The 17,569-nt window shown below is 55.9% G+C and overlaps 2 protein-coding genes and 1 long non-coding RNA gene across 4 annotated transcripts in view; 2 read left to right on the forward strand and 1 right to left on the reverse strand.

The window, feature by feature from the left end:
- Nucleotides 1-5,003: 5,003 nt before the first annotated feature.
- On the forward strand, nucleotides 5,004-7,721 carry LOC119870356. Its single transcript, XR_005355066.1, has 4 exons — nucleotides 5,004-5,195; nucleotides 5,430-5,623; nucleotides 6,251-6,368; nucleotides 7,345-7,721. It is a non-coding gene; the product is annotated as an uncharacterized LOC119870356 (long non-coding RNA).
- Nucleotides 7,722-11,730: 4,009 nt separating this feature from the next.
- On the forward strand, nucleotides 11,731-14,120 carry MARCKSL1 (MARCKS like 1). Its single transcript, XM_038531234.1, has 2 exons — nucleotides 11,731-12,003; nucleotides 12,843-14,120. Exons 1-2 carry the CDS (start codon nucleotides 11,917-11,919, stop codon nucleotides 13,353-13,355), a joined length of 600 nt encoding a protein of 199 aa, XP_038387162.1. The 5' UTR covers nucleotides 11,731-11,916; the 3' UTR covers nucleotides 13,356-14,120.
- A 199-nt stretch (nucleotides 14,121-14,319) lies between these two features.
- HDAC1 (histone deacetylase 1) overlaps nucleotides 14,320-17,569 on the reverse strand; it is a 35,552-nt gene continuing 32,302 nt past the window's right edge. Inside the window, exons 8-14 of one of the 2 annotated variants that reach the window (XM_038531232.1) lie at nucleotides 17,308-17,416; nucleotides 17,085-17,225; nucleotides 16,429-16,537; nucleotides 16,204-16,334; nucleotides 15,772-15,924; nucleotides 15,209-15,257; nucleotides 14,320-14,934 (exon numbers count right to left, since the gene is read on the reverse strand). In XM_038531232.1, coding sequence (XP_038387160.1) covers nucleotides 14,907-14,934; nucleotides 15,209-15,257; nucleotides 15,772-15,924; nucleotides 16,204-16,334; nucleotides 16,429-16,537; nucleotides 17,085-17,225; nucleotides 17,308-17,416 — 720 coding nt within the window. In that variant the 3' untranslated portion in view covers nucleotides 14,320-14,906. The remainder of the gene's footprint in view (nucleotides 14,935-15,208; nucleotides 15,258-15,771; nucleotides 15,925-16,203; nucleotides 16,335-16,428; nucleotides 16,538-17,084; nucleotides 17,226-17,307; nucleotides 17,417-17,569) is intronic. The other variant, XM_038531233.1, reaches the window with a different exon arrangement.

Here is a 17,569-nt window from a genome sequence, read left to right on the forward strand (position 1 = left end):
TCCTTGCTTAGCCGGGAGCCTGCGTGTCCCTTGCCCCACCTGCCCCACCTGCCCTGCCTTGTGTTCTCTCTCTCTCACTATCTCTCGCTCTCTCAAACAAATAAATCAAAATCTTAAAAATAAAAAATTATAATAAAGTATAATAGGGTTCCAAACAAGGCTCCTACCTAGCAACCCAGCTGAATGACCTGAGAGAAAGGAAGTCCTGGTGGCCTTGAGGGCACAGTACTGACAGTCACCCTCTGTGCATCTCTGAATGCCTCTGCCTCTGAGCATGGCTGTGTTTCTCTGGGTGTGCATCTATCTCTGATCTCTATGTCCGTTTATTTATTCAACAATTACTTATCAAGGATCAAGGGCCTGTTTTCGTTTATGCTAGGTTTATACTCTGAGTGATTGAGCTGACATTGAATTCCCTGCCCTCATGGGGCTTACATTCTGGTTAGAGAAACAATAAAAAGAAGGGATAAACAATGCCTTGGGTTTGAGAAGAACAAGGGAGCCAGGTGCTGCTTTATATGGAGTGAGCAGGGAATCTGTCTTGTCTAGAACAATACCTGACTCATAATCGAGGCTCAGTAAATGTTGCATGAATGAATGGTTTGGTTAGGTCCTGTCTGAGGAGGGAACTCTCAATCAATGCTTGAAGGATGAAGGGTCAGCCACTCCAGACCCTGGAAAGAGTGTTCTGAGTGGAGGGAACAGCACAGGACTAGTTGCCTCCGGCTGTCTGCCCTGTTGTATCCCTGTTGCCGGCTCTGTTTGTTGTCTCTGTGATCTTGGGAATCCTAAGGCAGGTTTAAACAGGGCCCCTCCAGGGTCTCGGAAGTGAGGTCACTGCTGAGCTGATTCACCCCCTGGCCTGCTCTGGCCTAACTAGCCTGGCCCAGCCATTCCCCTGGAAGCCGACCCTCCCCCCAGCGGCCTCAGTCCCATGACCTCTGGCTCCTTCCCGGGCTAGCATCCTGTAGCAGGCAGGAAGGCCTTCATGCTCCCTAACCACAGTCCTTCCTCTCACTCTGCCTTGCAGGCAGAGGAGTCCTGCCTGGACAGAGAGGCCCAGGAAAGACCTGACAGAGTGGGAGGCATAACCCCCCTGCCGCCCCCCCCCCCCCCCCCCCCGCCCGGGCTACACCTGGGAGGGGCAGAGCAATCACTCATCTTCGAAGCTTCTGCTACATGTATTTTGTCATTCAGTCCTTCAGCGCCCATTTCATAGACAAACTCAGGCAGGCCCAGAGAAGAGAAGGGGGCAGAACTGGGACCCGAGCACAGGCCTCCTGATGAAATAGTAATAATCAGGATCCCTGGGTGGCGCAGCGGTTTGGCGCCTGCCTTTGGCCCAGGGTGTGATCCTGGAGACCCGGGATCAAATCCCACATCGGGCTCCTGGTGCATGGAGCCTGCTTCTCCCTCTCTCTCTCTCTCTCTCTCTCTCTCTCTTTCTCTCTCTGTGACTATCATAAATAAATAAAAGTTAAAAAAAAAAAGAAATAGTAATAATTGTGACAACAGATATTTATTGCCCATTTATTCTCTGCCGGGTACTGTGCTAAAATTTTGCGTGCATTTTCTTTTTAAAGATTTTTAAAAATTTATTTATTCATGAGAGACACAGAGAGAGAGAGAGAGAGAGAGAGAGAGGCAGAGGGAGAAGCAGGCTCCACCTAAGGAGCCCGATGTGGGACTCGATCCCGGGACTCCAGGATTACTCCCTGGGCTGAAGGCAGCGCTAAACCGCTGAGCCGCCCAGGGATTCCCTGCATTTTCTTTTTTAAGATTTATCATAAACCGGGGATCCCTGGGCGGCTCAGCGGTTTAGCACCTGCCTTCACCCCAGCGCGTGATGCTGGAGTCCTGGGATTGAGTCCCACATCAGGCTCCCTACATGGAACTTGCTTCTCCCTCTGCCTGTGTCTCTGCCTCTCTCTCTCTCTCTCTCTCTCTCTCTCTCTCTCTCTTTCTCATGAATAAATAAATAAAATCTTTAAAAAAAAAAGATGTATCATAAACCTACTCACGGTGGCTACCACAGTTATTTCTTTTCCCCTCAGAGGACACTGAGGCTCAGAGCCATTATGCAACTTGCCCAGGGACACCTAGCTAGTTGGTGGCAGAGCTGCGTGTGACCCCAGGCAGTGCTGGATGCCCAGTGACACACCCGCCGCCTCAGGGTTCCAGGGGATGTCATGGAGGTCTGTTTTCCAGGGATTTCAGGAGCCGGGCTTCAGGTTCATCACATGACGTCCCGAGGCTGACTCGTGCCAAGGCAGGACGAGCAGGAAGATGTCCTGGGAGCCCTGCAAAATCCTGTATCCCTCTCTGTGGGTGAAGATTCTATACCTTTGCCCTCCTCCCTGGGATCTCCATGTTTCTGCCCCTTTACTGCCCAAATAAAGCAGTTTTCACCTCTCTGGCTCTCTCTACTTTGGGGGTGATCCTTTCAATTCTCCCCATTCACACCCGCTGAGATAGACTGAACCCGCAGGGCTGGGGGGTTGGTGGCATCTTCTGCTGTCACTCCTGACCCTTCCACTGCCTTCATCGAGCCCTTTCAATGGGAGAGAATGGATGAACCAGACCTGGCTCCTGCTCTCCAGACTATCACAGTATCACAGCAGGAGAAAAACAGAGACATATGCCAGTTCAGTAAAGTGCCACAGCAGGGTGACATTAGTTTTTGGGGGGCACAGTGAGTCCTCTGGTGGGCCAGGAAAGACTTCAGGAGGGGTTCCTTGAGCTAAATCTTAATGGTTACGCAGGCACTGGGTAGGCACATAGAGGGAATAGCACTCCAGGCCGACTGGGCAGCAGTCATTTACGGGCAGAAATGGTCATCCTGCCGAGGGAATCGTGAGACTGGCAGTCAAGGGCCTCTGCCTGAAGTGAAGTGAGGCTAACTGAGCCTGGCGCTTCAAAGACTTGACTGCTAAAACAAGGAGTTGGACGTTCTCCAGGAGGAGATGGGGAACCGTGGACAGGTTTAAAGCAAGGGAGAGACATGGGCCCTTCATGGCATCTCCAGGCCTAGAGCCTTCCCCGGGTTCTCAGGGACCATGCCGGTGGGCAATGAGTAGCCTCTGGCGGTCAACCAAGTCCAAGGCCTCAGGGCACCTGTCCCTATGCTCCCCCTTACACACTCTGCCAGCGTCTACCCGGGACTGAGACCAGGAGTGGATCCTGTCCAAGCCTCCCTGCAAAGGTCTGACTGAGGGTGCTGATGGCTGGAGGATGGAGTCTTTGGGCTCTTACCTTAACTCATCCACTCAGTGGTCAACAGCAGCCCCCTTCTGCATCCCATGAGACCCAAGTATGGTCCATCCATGCCCTTTATGGGGGACTCAGTCACACAAACAGGTAACGACAAGGCAGTCCCACTCCAGCCCCCCACAGGAGCAGACTCCTAGAACCATCTCCCTTCCACCTCCAGCCCCTCTCCCTCCACGTGGGTCCCGGTCCCTGTCTCTGGTGCTCTCTGCTCCCTGAATGTCTCTGGATATTGTCTTCACCTCCTCTGCCCTCCACCCTCACCTTGTCCCGGCCACTATCACTTTCTTTTTTTTCCTCTCTGCCCCCCCCCCGCCCCCCCGCCACCACGGACACTATTGCTTTCATCTGGACCAGTCGCTCTCTGGTTTTCTCACCAACAGCTCTGTCCCCTCTAGCCCACCAGGACTTGTTTTCCTGTTTTGTATGTCCTTGTGGGTCATCCAGGATAATCTCCAAGGGTAGCTGGAGTTCTGGAGAGATCTAGGCTAGGGACAAAGACTTCAGTCATCAGCATATAAACTTTCATACACACACACACACACACACACGTACAGAGAGAGAAATAGAGAGTGAGATCTTCCTCTCCAGCACAGATTGCTCTCTAGACCCATTGATTCTAATGGCATCCCAAAGTCACCTCACCTCAACCTGTCCCAAACTGACTTCTCCATCTCCACATGTGCCCACCTCTCCTCCTCTAAGGCTTCCGTGTGTGGCCTGGCGCCTCCATCTACCCATTCGCTAGGCTGGACCCTCAGCACCATCCCCTGTCCTCCCTCCTGACGCACTCCCTCCCTTAGTCCCTGGTCCTTCCCTGAGTCCTGCCCCTTCTGCCCCCTGCACACTGTCCATATCTCTCTCCCTCTGCCTTCCTCCACCTTCCAGCAGCATTTGACGTGGTGCATCACTCATTCCCATTGGAAACCATTGCTTCCCTCGCCTTCAGGGCCCCCTGCTCCTGGACTGCTCCCTTTCCCAATGACCATCGGCTGGGTGCCCCTGCTAGCTCTGCTCCCAGAGTCTTAATGTTGGTGAGCCCCCCCTGGAGCTGTCTTCTTGAGTCACTCCTTTTCTGGTGAATCCCATCCAGTTCCATTCCAATTTGGGACACCCCAAACTCTTAAGTCCAGCCTCACAGACTCAGTAACTGCAAGTCTGCTATCTCCATGGGGCTCTGATGGGCATCTCAAGCATTAACTCCAAAGCTATGCATGTAAGCCTCAGCCCTAAGAACAGGCCCCAGCTCGGGAAATGCTGGTGTTGGCTGCTGCTCTGGACCTTTAGTTCAGGACCCCATAATGTCTAGCTTGGGTGATTGCAACAACCCAGTGTCTCCCTTCTACCTGGCAGGGAGGGACAGTCCAGGCAAAGGGACTGCCTGCGTAACGGCAGAAAAGAGAGCAAGGTTATAGCATGGTGGACAGTCCAGAGTGTGCCATGGGTGCCAGATGGCCAAGACCTTCGATGTAGGGTGCAGACATCCCGAGGGCAGTAGGAAGCCACAGCAAGGTCTAAAGCCAAGGGGACATGGTTGTTTTTTTTTTTTTTTAATTTATTCATGAGAGACAGAGAGAGAGAGAGAGAGAGAAAGAGAGAGAGAGGCAGAGACACAGGCAGAGGGAGAAGCAGGCCCCATGCAGGGAGCCCGACGTGGGATTCTTTCCCGGGTCTCCAAGATCATGCCCTGGGTCTAAGGCGGCGCTAAACCGCCGAGCTACCCAGGCTGCCCAAGGGGACGTGTTTGATTTGACATTCCTTTCACTCCTTTGTGCCTTCCTTGGCACATTTACTCCATCAGCTAGTAAATATTCATTGAGCACCCTCTATTGGAAAGTGACCCCGAGGCAGAGGAGAGCAGCTGGAGGCGCTGGACATGGGGCAGACAGACAGTGTGAAGGCGGCTGTGCTGCGGGCCTTGGGCACAGGTGAGAAGGGCCGCAGTTGTGGACGTGGAGGAGAGGGGATGATGAGCTGAGCTGGGAGGGTGGGGAGCAGATTCCTGGCTTGGGCAACAGAGTAGTGGGAACCTTATGCTCAGAGATATAGAGTATGTGATGGGGAGAGCCTCCCTTCCTCCTGCAAACCTGGATGTTCTCAGGAGTGGTTTGATCTGGGGTTTTTGTTTTGTTTTGTTTTGTTTTTGTTTTTGTTTGATCTAGGTTTTAAGAAAAGAATAGAAATTCAACAAATAGAGAAGTGGAGAGAGGCATTCTACGCAGAGGGAAGAGTACGTTCAAAAGCCCTGAGGCCACACACACTCAACACTCTGAGGCACTGATAAGCCAGTAGAGTTGAGGTTCTGGGAGCCAGAGGAAAATCAGGAAAATGAGGCTGGGAGCTTGATCCCGGTGAGGTACGCCCTGGAGCGCTGTGGGGGAGGGGTGTGGGCAGGGGTGTCACCAGGATATCAGGGGCCTCTGTGCAGGTGGGAGGGAAGGAGAGTTTGAGAAGGGGTTAGGAGGGGACAGACAGATGAAGTGTATAGGAGGCAAGCTTCCTAGCATGTCTTTCTAGGAATAGTCACTAAGAGGAGGTCCCAGTGGGACACTCGGGGGTTGCAAGAGGAGACGGAGAGAATCCTTAGGGTTCTGGGAAGATGCAGATTCCTTTATCATGGAAGGAATTGATTGAGTCAAATAAATTTCCCTCTGAATAATTCAGCATCCTTAGAGCAGCCTGGTCAGTCCCTCTACCACCTGCCCCTGAAGAGTGTTGATAGAGGGGACACTGGGTCGTCTCAGGGAGCTCCTGGCCCCCTGCCTCCTCTCCCCAGGTTGAGAAGAGAATGAGCACACCGTTGAGTGCCAAGTTGGCACCACGTTCTTGCGCAGCATTTCACTCAGTCATACCAGTGAATGTTGCTGGATGCTCCCGTGTGCTCTGAGCCTCAGGTGACGGATTTAAGGGCTTCACTTGCTGGCATTAGCTCATTTACCTCACAATTACCCCAGACCTGGCTATGATCATTCCCACTTTACAGATGAGGACACTGAGGCTCAGAGAGGCCCTACAGCCACACAGCGAGGACACGATACTTCATGACTACGATTGCCTCAACACAGAAATACCTCGCCGCACCCTTGCTGCTGCCTCAAGCGGTACCCAGTGTCCTCATTTTACGGGGTTGCGCACTGGGAGGCCCAGCGAGGGGAGGGACTTGTCCAGGGTCCCAAAGCTGCAAGGTGGGTCCAGATCATTTGAGGGAGAGGCTGAATGGGAGGAGTGAGGGATCTGAATAGCTTGGAGAGGATGAGGTGGGCCTGGGGAGTGGACCAAGACAGGGTTTCAGTTTCCCTTTTAAAGGGACTTTCCCCGCGGGGGCGCGGGGGGTGGGGAATTTTGGTTGGAAAGTTGTAAGCAATCCACATTCCACCGGTTTGGCTGCCTCTTCCACTGTGGCACCCAGGATCCGAACAGAAACTGAAAGTTTGGAAGCGGGGAGGGAAGGGGGAAGGGAGAGGCTCAGGCCACCCGTGTCAAACGGGTTGAGTTTCTGGTGACCTCATCGAGCCTGGGGAAGATAGGCAGGTGAGCTGATGACACATCTCTTGGTTATTGGGGAAATTGGGCCCCAGAGAGACAGCTCTGTTAGTGACTGGGCCTTGGCCAGGTTACACAACCACTCCACCCCACCCCCACATACATGCGTTTGCGCGCGCTCACAGACACACACACACACACACACACATGTTCACTCAGAGACCAAGGGAAGAGGGAGGGAAGGAAGAAATAAGAGCACTGAGCAGCCTCAAATCTTAAAAGGGAACCTATAGAATCCCTGTGCCTGTGATTTGGTGACCAGTTGGATGGTGGGTCCTATGAAGAGCCCCTAAGGTGCCCCAGTATCCAGGCCCAGGTTCAAGGCCCATGATTGGCAGGGAGGCTGTGGCCCTGGGTGCTGCTGACAACCAAACCAGAACCCAGGATCCCGGGGAGTCGAGGGCCTGGGGTCCTGAGCCCGTGGCCACCTGGCCTCTCCCTGCTGACACCCTGCGTGCTGCTCATAACTGGGAGCATCTGAGCCCTTTGGGAATGCCTCTAGCCAAACTCTGGCCATACTCTTCTGCTCCTCAGAGATCCTGAAAACCACTTTCTGCTGGTGCTGCCCTCCACTGCTGCTTGCTTCCAGAAACACCCCGCCTCACAGGGCTCAGGGCTCATTCCCTCCTCTGTGAATGGGAAGGAACAATGAGGGGACACATTTCACCGGCTCACGAGGTAAGGTACGGAAAGCAGTTGGCACAGGGCTTGGCATTCAACCGTGTGTAAGTAAGCAATGCTAGGAACTGTGATTATTGTTTCTGGTGGTCATTCCCGCCTCTTCAAAACTCTCCTGGGTGGTCAAGGATCTCCATGATTCTGTACTCTGGGGTCCCCTGCTGTGCCTCCCCTCTGGCTCCCTCCCAGACTCCTTCCCTGGAGCCCTGTACTGCTGCCTGCCTCTCCAACAGTAGGGCTCCTCACTGGCCTGGTGCTTCCTGGGTGACCTCATGCACTGCTCAGCAACACTTATCTTTATCTAGCAGCATCCAGAGGCCCAGATTTCCTGGGGTCAGTTCTGACTTAAAACCTACTGTCTGTTGTCCCTATGAGGTCACTAGCCAGACTTTGGGCCCTGGCCTGTGGCTCAGGAAACATGATCTGATGGCATGTCTATGCACTGCCTCCTGGATGGGGGCACCTCAGACTCAGCAAGGCTCAATTCAGCAAGCACCCCCTCCCACCAAGTTCTCTTTCCCTCTGTTTTCCTGTCTCGAAAGGATCCACTTGACCAGCTGTCACCCATAACAGAGATGCAGGTGACAACACTGTCACTTCGTCTCCCTACTCCCTCCCAACCATGCAGCCAGTCGGTCCTGGAGTCCTAGGGATCTTATTTCCAAACCCTGCTCCAGGTTAGCCCTGTCCCTCCACCCTGCCCTCACACAAACCCATGTCTGTTTCCATTTTGTCCTGCTTTAAACTCCATCCCCGGCCCATGCATATGGCCCTCCTTCATGCAGCCTGCAGGCCCCTTGGCAGGCCCTGGTCTGGCTCTTTTTCTCCCCTTAAGGCACTGCCAGTCTCTTCCCCTAGATGGGAAACCCCTGAGGGCAGGGGCCCTGCATGACTCACAGCTGGTGCTCCACCACTTGTGAGCAGGAGGAGGAATACTCTAGTCTTTGTGAGTATGAATCATGGAGCCCAGCCTGTCACTCACCAGCAAACAGGCCCAAGAAGAAAGGACTAGCTCACCGTTACAGAGCAGGGGGAGACAAAACTAAGGTCTCTAGGTCCGGCTGATGCTCCCCAGGAGGAGATGGGGTGGGGGCGACTGGAGCTAAAATCTGGGCGGTGCCACACCAGCACTACTGAGGTCTCCCTTGGGATCCAGCCATTCTCTGATGTCTCTTCCCTGTTCCAGGTGCTAGTCCCCTGCTGGGGGTCCCCCTGCTAGGAAGGCCCAGCCCCCATCTGACTAGTTCTTGCCCACTCACACCTCACCTGGCATCTAATCTGATCCCCACCACAGGGCCCAGTCGGAGACCTCAAAGTGCACCCAGCCGTCCTTTATGGGGTCATGTTCTTCTCTGCCTGCCTCCCACCTTCAGCCCCACCCTGTGGCTCTCCTGAGGTCCTGGGCTTCCTGCCAAGGAAACTCATTCCCTTCCATCCAGGAAAGCTAGAGGCATCTCAGGCCAGAGCCAGGGGCTGAGGCTTCACCTGAGAACGGGGACAGCCCCGGGCTGGTGAAAATATGGGGTTCTAGTCTCTCCAGCTGCTCCCTTCCCACGTCCATTCCTGAGTTATCCTGTCCTTTCCATCCTCCTTTCCCTGCTGCTCCATACCTCATAGGTTCTGACCATCACAGCATCAGAACCCACGGGTGCACACACAGCTGCCTATGGGGACACTCACACCAAATAGCTAATTTATCATACATGCTCATCGAGATTGTCTCCCATAGCCGCACACACTCATGGTTATATGCCCAGTCACACAGAGACACAGTTACGAACACACAATCTCAAGGACAGACAGGCACACACCTAGAAAATCTCAGAGACACCAAGAGTCAGCAAGCCTCTCTTGCCCTGAACACACACAAAGATACAGACTCACACGAGCACAAACGTGCACACCTGGTCACACACACACACACACACACACACACACAGAGTCACAAAGTCTCTCACACACAGACAGATACAGAGCAATACACAGTCCCACACAGAGGGAAACAGACACACACAGTTGCACACAGGCCCCTGGAGACCATGGAACAATGGGTGCATTGTCTGCGCTGGCAGCAGCTGGGGAGGAAGGAGCCACAGTGTGGACGGAGGAGGCCGTGGGGGCTGCTGTACCACCCCCCTCACTCTCACAGCATCCGAAGCCTCTTCCCTCTTCCAGAAGCCAGATTCTGGGGGACCTGGATTTCCTGAGGGCCTGAGCTCCCGGATGAACCTTCCCCAGCCTCCAGGAACACCTGGTGGGAGAGGCAGAGCTCCCTGTGGCCCAGGCTCCCCCAGGGGCTCTGGAAACTCAGGGTCCTTGAGTTCGGATGTTCCTCTCTCCTCCAGAGATTTGCCTGTCAACCCACAGTGCAGAGCCTGGAAGTCCAGGGCCTTGGGATCTGCTCTTAACCTCTGACCCCGAGCCCTCCAGGAGTCACACACTCTCCATCTGAGCCCTGCCAGCCGGTGCGGGCAGCGCCTGGCAGCATTGTGGGTTCCCTATTGTGGTCGAGACAGAGATGCAGGTCACGGAGCCCATCGCTCAGTGGCAGTGGGTGAAGGCACTGTTCTGTCAGTGAGCAGCAGTGGGGCGTGGGGCCCCTCCTATCCCAGAGCTGGTTCTTTGTACCTCCCACTCTGACCTGGCAGTCCCCGATGTCAAAGGAGAATTTTTCCAGGGGTTTCCTCAGAGCCCCCACCTCATTTGAGCAGGTCTTTCCGAACCATTTCTCACCTCAGTTACTGACATCTGCTGTGTGCCCTTGGATATGTCTGTTTCCCTTTCTGAACTTCAGTGTCCCAGTCTGGAAAATGAGAGGAGGGGTGTTAATGAAGCTGAGAGCCTTCTGGAGCCTCAGAGTAAGGGGGGAGTGGGTGCTGAGTGGCAATGCCAGCTCAGCCCTCCTCCGCTCCTCTGTGGTCCGATCTGTGGGGAGTTCCTGATTTCTCAGGCCCCGGGGTATCTCCACACCTCACAGCCTCAGGCCTCCCAGGAGGCCTTACCCGTAGGAGGGAAGGAAGGAGGGAGGGAGGTGCTGAGCTGTCCAGGACATAGCCTTGCTTTTGCAACACTTTCCTTCCTCCAGCCCCTATCCCCTTCCTCCTGGAGGCTGAGGGCAACCAGACACGCACATCCGGGGCCAGACAGGACTCTGGAGTTTCCACAGGCCTGTCCACACAGGGGAAGGGGAAGGGGAAGAGGCAGAGGCAGGGGACCAGAGCTGGAGGGTCTCCAGCCACCAGCTCCCGGTCCCGGTCCCTGCGTCCAGGCTCCCCTCCACTCAGGCTGGGCAGGAAAGCTGCGCTGGGTAGCCTTGGGGGTTGTCCTCAACAGGCTGTCCCAGGAGCCTCGGTGAGGTCTCATCCCTCTACTGGAATGTTTGAGGTTTTGTTGAATTCCCTCCTGGAGTTCCTCTGCCTTAATGTGGGGGAGCAGATGTAGGGGGAGAGCATCTGACAAGTCAGACAGGTTGTGTCAACGTCTCTGAGCCTCAGACTCTTCAGCTGTCACAGGGGATGGAAATGCCCTTGTAGATCGCAGGACCGCCCCGAGGGGGGCTGAGGGCCAGGGAGCCGGAGGGTGAGCCTGTCAGTGGGGGTTTGGTGTGACCGGCTGCCAGGGGATTGGGAGGAGAGCTGGGGGCCGGGCCTCACCAGCCTGACCAGAGTGCCTCCGCGGCGGGCCGGATCCCCCAGGCTGACCCGGGCAGGCAGGCGGGGACGTGGGTGGGACCCGTGACGGTGTCCAGGCCTGAGGGGGCGCAGATCCCGGCGCGGGGCCCAGCGGCTTCTATGACCACATTCTCCGGAGCGTAACTCTGGACCAGCCCTCTGGCGAGTCTGGGCATGTGAGCCCTTCCAGGAGTTCTAGGGGGAGACTGACAGGGGCTGTCAGTGCAGGACCGAGGCGTCCGGGGCCACTCCAGGTGCGGGGGCGTCCACCCTGGCGGGGGCGGCGACAGGAGGGAACGATTGCTCTCCCTTTCCTCTGGGAGCACGTCCTCTACCCAGCTCGCTTAACGACCCGCCTCCCCCCTTCCACGTTGGCCCCCACCCGCCCGGGATAGGAGAGCGGGCTGGGGGTATCAGACCGCCAGCGTCGCCCACTGCGCAAGTGGGGCCCGGGACCTGAGCCCGCCTCTGCTCCTCGATTGGGCGCTCATTTAAATGTCCGGCCCCGCCCCGAGCTCGGGGCGCATATATAAGGCGGCTCGGCGGGCGGCGGGCGGCATTCTGGCGCGGAGCGGAGCGGTGGCGGGCGTAGCCAGCGGGTCGGGCGCCGAGAGGGGGTGCAGCTCGGTTCCCCCCATACCCCTCCCCCTCAGGCGCGAGCCCCACCCCTCCGCCGGCCAGGCCGACCCGGCCGAACTATCCCCTGCGGCGCGAGCCCGGGGCCGCCCCGGGCGCCCCCCAGCAGACCCCCCCCATCATGGGCAGCCAGAGCTCCAAGGCTCCCCGGGGCGACGTGACCGCCGAGGAGGCAGCAGGCGCTTCCCCTGCTAAGGCCAACGGACAGGTGGGTGCGCTCGGCACGGCCCGCCCTGGCCCCCTCCTCCCGCACCTCGCCCCCTCTGGGGCCCTGGGCCGGGGCCGCGCGCTTTGTCCGGCCCGGGACACGCGGCGCCCCCTCCCCCGCCCGGTCCCTTTGTTCTCGGCGCCGCAGCCCCCGCGGGCGAAGCGAGGGGAGGGGCGGGGAGGGGGCGCCGGCCTGGCCCCGCCGCCTTCTTTGTTTGCGGTCCCGGCCCCCGGCGCTGCCCCCCGGCCGCCCCGAGTGCCGCGCGGGGAACAAAGGCGCTGGCGGGCCGCGCCAAGGGGGCGCCCAGGGGCCGCGGGGCGGGTGCCCGGGGAGGGGGGAGGGCACTCCTCCCGCAGGCCCGACCTCGGTGGCTCACAGCCCTTTTTTTAGTGGGGAGTCGAGATGTGGGGAGAGCCCGAGGTGGGTGGGGGGCCCGTTTACACAAAGCGGGAGGCTGGGAAAATGGGCCGTCCAGGTGCGGAGAAGAGCGCCCCGGGGCGGCTTCCCGCCCGATGTCGGCTTGCAGGGCTCGCCCGCCCGCGGGGAATCGGCGGCCGCGAGCGGGTCTGCGCCGAATGGAGAGCGCGCCCCGGGGGAGGTGGGTGGGGGGCCACGGGACCCCAGCGCCTCCTGCCGGCCGTGGCCTCTGCGCTGTCGGCCCCCGCGCGCTCGTGAGGGCAGGAGGGAGATGTTTGACGGGATCCTGGTGGGGGTGAGGCCACAAGCAGCCTCCCGGGTTGCAGAAGAGTCGGGATCCTATTGCCTGGAAGGGGTCAGGGGCGGGTGGGGGGAGGAGGGGTAGAGCCCCAGGCCTCATTGCTGTCTCCTCTGCCCTGCAGGAGAATGGCCACGTGAAAAGCAATGGAGACTTATCCCCCAAGGGTGAAGGGGAGTCGCCCCCCGTGAACGGAACAGAGGAGGCAGCCGGGGCCACTGGCGATGCCATCGAGCCAGCACCCCCTAGCCAGGGCGCTGAGGTCAAGGGGGATGCCCCCGCCAAGGAGACCCCCAAGAAGAAGAAGAAATTCTCTTTCAAGAAGCCTTTCAAATTGAGTGGTCTGTCCTTCAAGAGAAATCGGAAGGAGGGTGGGGGTGATTCCTCTGCCTCCTCACCCACAGAGGAAGAGCAGGAGCAGGGCGAGATCGGTGCCTGCGGCGAGGAAGGCACAGCCCAGGAAGGGAAGGCTGCCGCCACCCCTGAGAGCCAGGAGCCCCAGGCCAAGGGGGCAGAGGCTAGTGCTGCCTCCAAGGGAGGAGACACAGAAGAAGAGGCAGGGCCCCAGGCTGCAGAGCCGTCCACTCCCTCGGGGCCGGAGAGTGGCCCTACACCTGCCGGCGAGCAGAATGAGTAGCTGGGTGGGGGCAGGTGGGTGATCTCTAAGCTGCAAAAACTGTGCTGTCCTTGTGAGGTCACTCCCTGGACCTGGTGCCCTGGCTGCCTTCCTGTGCCCAGAAAGGAAGGGGCTGTTGCCCCCTCCCAGCCACGTTCCCTCTCCTTTTCCCTCCTGTGGATTCTCCCATCATCCATCTGGCCTTCCTCTTAAGGCCAGCTGAAGATGGTCCCTTGCAGTTTCCCGAGTTAGGTTAGTGATGTGAAATATGCTCCTGCCCCTGGCCCTACCTCTCCTGCCCCTACCCCTGCAGAAGGCAATTGCTGGTTTTCTTCCCCAGTTCTTTTCCAAGTAGGTTTTGTTTACTCCCCAAATCCCTGAGCCAGATGTGGGGTGCCTACACTCCCAAACCCGAGTGTCCAGCCTTCCCCTCTGTTGAGTTTTTAGTCTCTTGTGCTGTGCCTAGTGGCACCTGGGCTGGGGAGGACACTGCCCCTGTCTAGGTTTTTATAAATGTCTTACTCAAGTTCAAACCTCCAGCTTGTGAATCGACTGTGTCTCTTTTTTGACTTGGTAAGCAAGTATTAGGCTTTGGGGTGGGGGGGAGGTCTGTAATGTGAAACAACTTCTTGTTGTCTTTTTTTTTCCCCCTCCCATTGTTGTAAATAACTTTTAATGGCCAAACCCCAGATTTGTACTTTTTTTTTTTTTTCTAACTGCTAAAACCATTCTCTTCCACCTGGTTTTACTGTAACATTTGGAAAAGGAATAAATGTCGTCCCTTTAGTAGTGCTTTTTAATGAGTGGTCTTCTGGGGGTAGGGTGAGAAGATCGGTTAACCTCAACCCTTGTGGGAGGGATTAGGGTGAAGGTTAAGTTTGTGGGGTTGTTTCCTTGTTCATGGAGTTGCCCAGATTCTCCTGGACACGAGAAGGGCAGGGAAGTGGAGTTGAAATCAACCCAGGGATACTGCTAGGAGACAAGCTCAGGAGGATGTAGAAATGTACCATTTTATTACAAAGATTCTCATGAAAATGAAAATAGTATCTCAAAAAAGGATACCTGACTTATCAATCTCCACCTGCAGAACTGGGCAAGGATAGAGGGCAGGCAGTGAGTTCCTTGGCTCACATGGGGCCAGTGGGAAGGTATGATAAGAGAACCAATCTAAAAATGGCTGATGTTACCTTAAGGAGCCTGATGGGAGGGTCCCAGAAGACCCAGCCACTCCTAGAATGCTCAATGAGGGCACCTTTCCAAAGCTACGAAGCAGGCACTTGGCATTTCTGGATTTTGTCCTATGGCTGCTTAAAAGCATGCCTTCCAGAACCGGTACCCTTTATGGTTCAAAATTAAGAACTGGGGAAGGATGGGTGGCGAGGCAGCCACTAGAAAAGCTCACTCATAATGTGTGCCCTAGGCTCAGGGCCCTGGTTCCTGTCTAGTCCCTGGGGATATTTATATTTAATATATTTTTATATAAATACACAGAGAAATAGAAAATATAAAATCTGAGGGGTTGTGGGAGAAAGGTGGGGAACTTGGCAGGAAACCAGAACTGGAGAGGTCTGCTCAGGCCAACTTGACCTCCTCCTTGACCCTGTGGAGAGAGCAGAGACTGGCATGAGATAACGTGCCCCAGAGGCCTGGAGGCAAAAATACGGGGACAATGACTTCTATAGGACCCCAGCTGCCCAGGTGACTGCCGAGGGCTGGGGCTTCCTAGCTCTGCCTAGAACTGCAGAGACAGACAGACTGGTCCCTGAAAGAGGTCTTTGTAAGCTGCACCAGCTGTCCCTGCGCCTCCCTCGGCAGGGCGGACAAAGGGGCTGGTGCTCCAATGCCAGGGAGATGGCCGACAGCTCCTTCCTCACCCTTTGGCTTCTTGCTTCTCCTCCTTGGTTTTCTCCTCTTCTGTGACTTCTAGAACATAAGAGTGCAGGGATGGCCAAGGCTCCCCTCCAGAAAGACCCATGGAATCTTCACTTAGGCTGAACCCCCTTCCCCAACACAGCTCACTGGACATACAAAAGAGAAAAGCCCATCCCAGGCCCTCCCCCTTGAGCCCTGCAGAGAACAAACAGGTTGGACCGGTTTCCCAGCCTGCTAGTGCCTGAACCCGGTGGGCGGGGGCAGCCCCCTGGGAACCTGGGGTGAAGCACTGGGAAAGGGGCTTGGGTGGTGTGTGAGAGCCACACTCCTGACCATGGGGAGACTAGGCATGTCCCTGGCTCTGGAGCCTGGCAGGGCTCAACCGGCCAGTGCAGATAACAAATTGAATTTCATTCTTTTGTGGGTCCTGCTGTTTCTGGGGGTGGAGGCAGAACCCCAACAGAAGGCAGGGCCTGAGTCAGCTCCCTCCTAGAGCCCTACATACATTCATCCTCCTCTGGGGCCTGGGGCTCAAGACCCAAGTCTGGGCATGACCCAAACCCACCTTTCTTCTCTTCTGGGTCTTTCTCTTTTTCGTCCTCAGTTTTGACTCTCTTGGCTTTTTTGAAGTTGGAAGAGTTCTTACGACCACCTTCTCCCTCCTCATCAGAGTCCGAGAACTCTTCCTCACAGGCAATTCGTTTGTCAGATGAACAGACTGGGAGGCAATGGGAAATGTAAGTGAGACAGCAGGAGATCAGCTTTACCTCAAGGTCTGTGCCCAGTGCTTCCCTGTGTGTCCTCCAAGAGACACCAAGGGAAGGGGGTGACTAAGAAGAGGGGAAGGAAACTCAGACTCCCTAAATTGTCCCAAGAACTAGAACATGGGTTTCTCAACAGATGAGTAGCTTAGGAGGAACATGGAACCAAGAACAGGGGTGGGAAGCCAGAGCTACCTACTGAACGGGAAGGTACCGCCCCCGGATCTGGGTCTTACTAGAGATGCGCTTGTCAGGGTCTTCTTCGTCCTCGTCGCCACTCTCCTCTGGAATGGCATCCTCAGGAATCACCTGCATTTGGACCCCAGGTGCGTGGGGCAGCATTCTCAGGTTCTCAAACAGTCGCTGTCTATGGCCAATGGTAGAGAGGGTGGCTGGGCTCTGGTTAGGGACAAACCAGAGCCTGGAATGTTCAATCAGGGGGTGCATGGGGATATACTCACTTGATCTTCTCCAGGTATTCATTGGTATTCTGGTTGGTCATATTGGAAGGACTGATGTGAAGTTTGAAATCTGGTCCAAAGTATTCAAAGTAGTCATTGTACGGAAGCTCTAATTGGGGCAGGAGATAGGAGTCAAGAGACCTGGCTGCCACAGGACCCCAAGAAAAAAGCATTTGTAGGTTTGTCTGGACCTGTCAGCCCAACCATCTAACACAGAAGAATGCCTCTGAGATGGTGAGACTTGGGTACTTAGTGGGGTTTCAATCTTTTTAATGCTGTTCTCCAGTGTCACCCTCCAACATACACACAATGAGAAGAGGCACAAGCCCAATTTGGAAAAATTTAGGCAATGCCCATTGGGAGCATTTCCTCACTGACTATCCCAGATCCCCTACAGAGTAGAAATTCCAAAGCTATAAATAACCACTGATAATTCTGTCTAGACCAGAAGCAGGAGGGAGAGAGGACAGGGTCAAGAAAGGACTCAGGAAAAACTGGTGGTCTGACTATCACAAGAGGATAGGCAGGAGAATTAATCGATGACTAGCATCAGAAGAGGGGAGGCCACACAGCTAGTGGGAAACGGCTTGTGAACTTGAGGAAACACAAGCTTCAGCTGTGCCCAGCCCAGCCTGGCTTGGCCCTGGAGCTCTCACCATTCGGGATTTCCGTGTCCAGGGCCACAGCTGTTTCATATGTCCAGCAGCGGGCCACATTACGGATGGTGTAGCCGCCTCCTCCCAGCATCAGCATAGGCAGGTTGAAGCTCTTCACAAACTCCACACACTTGGCGTGCCCTTCGGGGAAGAAAGGGTTTGTTGGATTACAGGAGCACCCAGCAGGACCCTGCCCACCCATCCCTATGCTACCTGGCCTCACCTTTGATCGTGAGATTGAAGCAACCTAACCGATCCCCAGACAGGGAGTCAGAGCCACACTGTAAGACCACCGCACTGGGCTGGAACATCTCCATCACTTTGGACATGACCTAAAAGGACACATCCCGGTAACCACCAGCTTGAAGAGGTTATGTGATGTTTGGGGCTGCAAAGGATGGGTGCAGTACTTTGGCATCATTTACTCCTACTTTCCACTCTCCCTCATGCTGGGTGGTAGGGAGCATCAGTCTGGGATTTCAATT

The sequence above is a fragment of the Canis lupus genome, chromosome 2 (genome assembly GCF_011100685.1).
Source record: "Canis lupus familiaris isolate Mischka breed German Shepherd chromosome 2, alternate assembly UU_Cfam_GSD_1.0, whole genome shotgun sequence".
Lineage (NCBI taxonomy): Eukaryota > Metazoa > Chordata > Mammalia > Carnivora > Canidae > Canis > Canis lupus.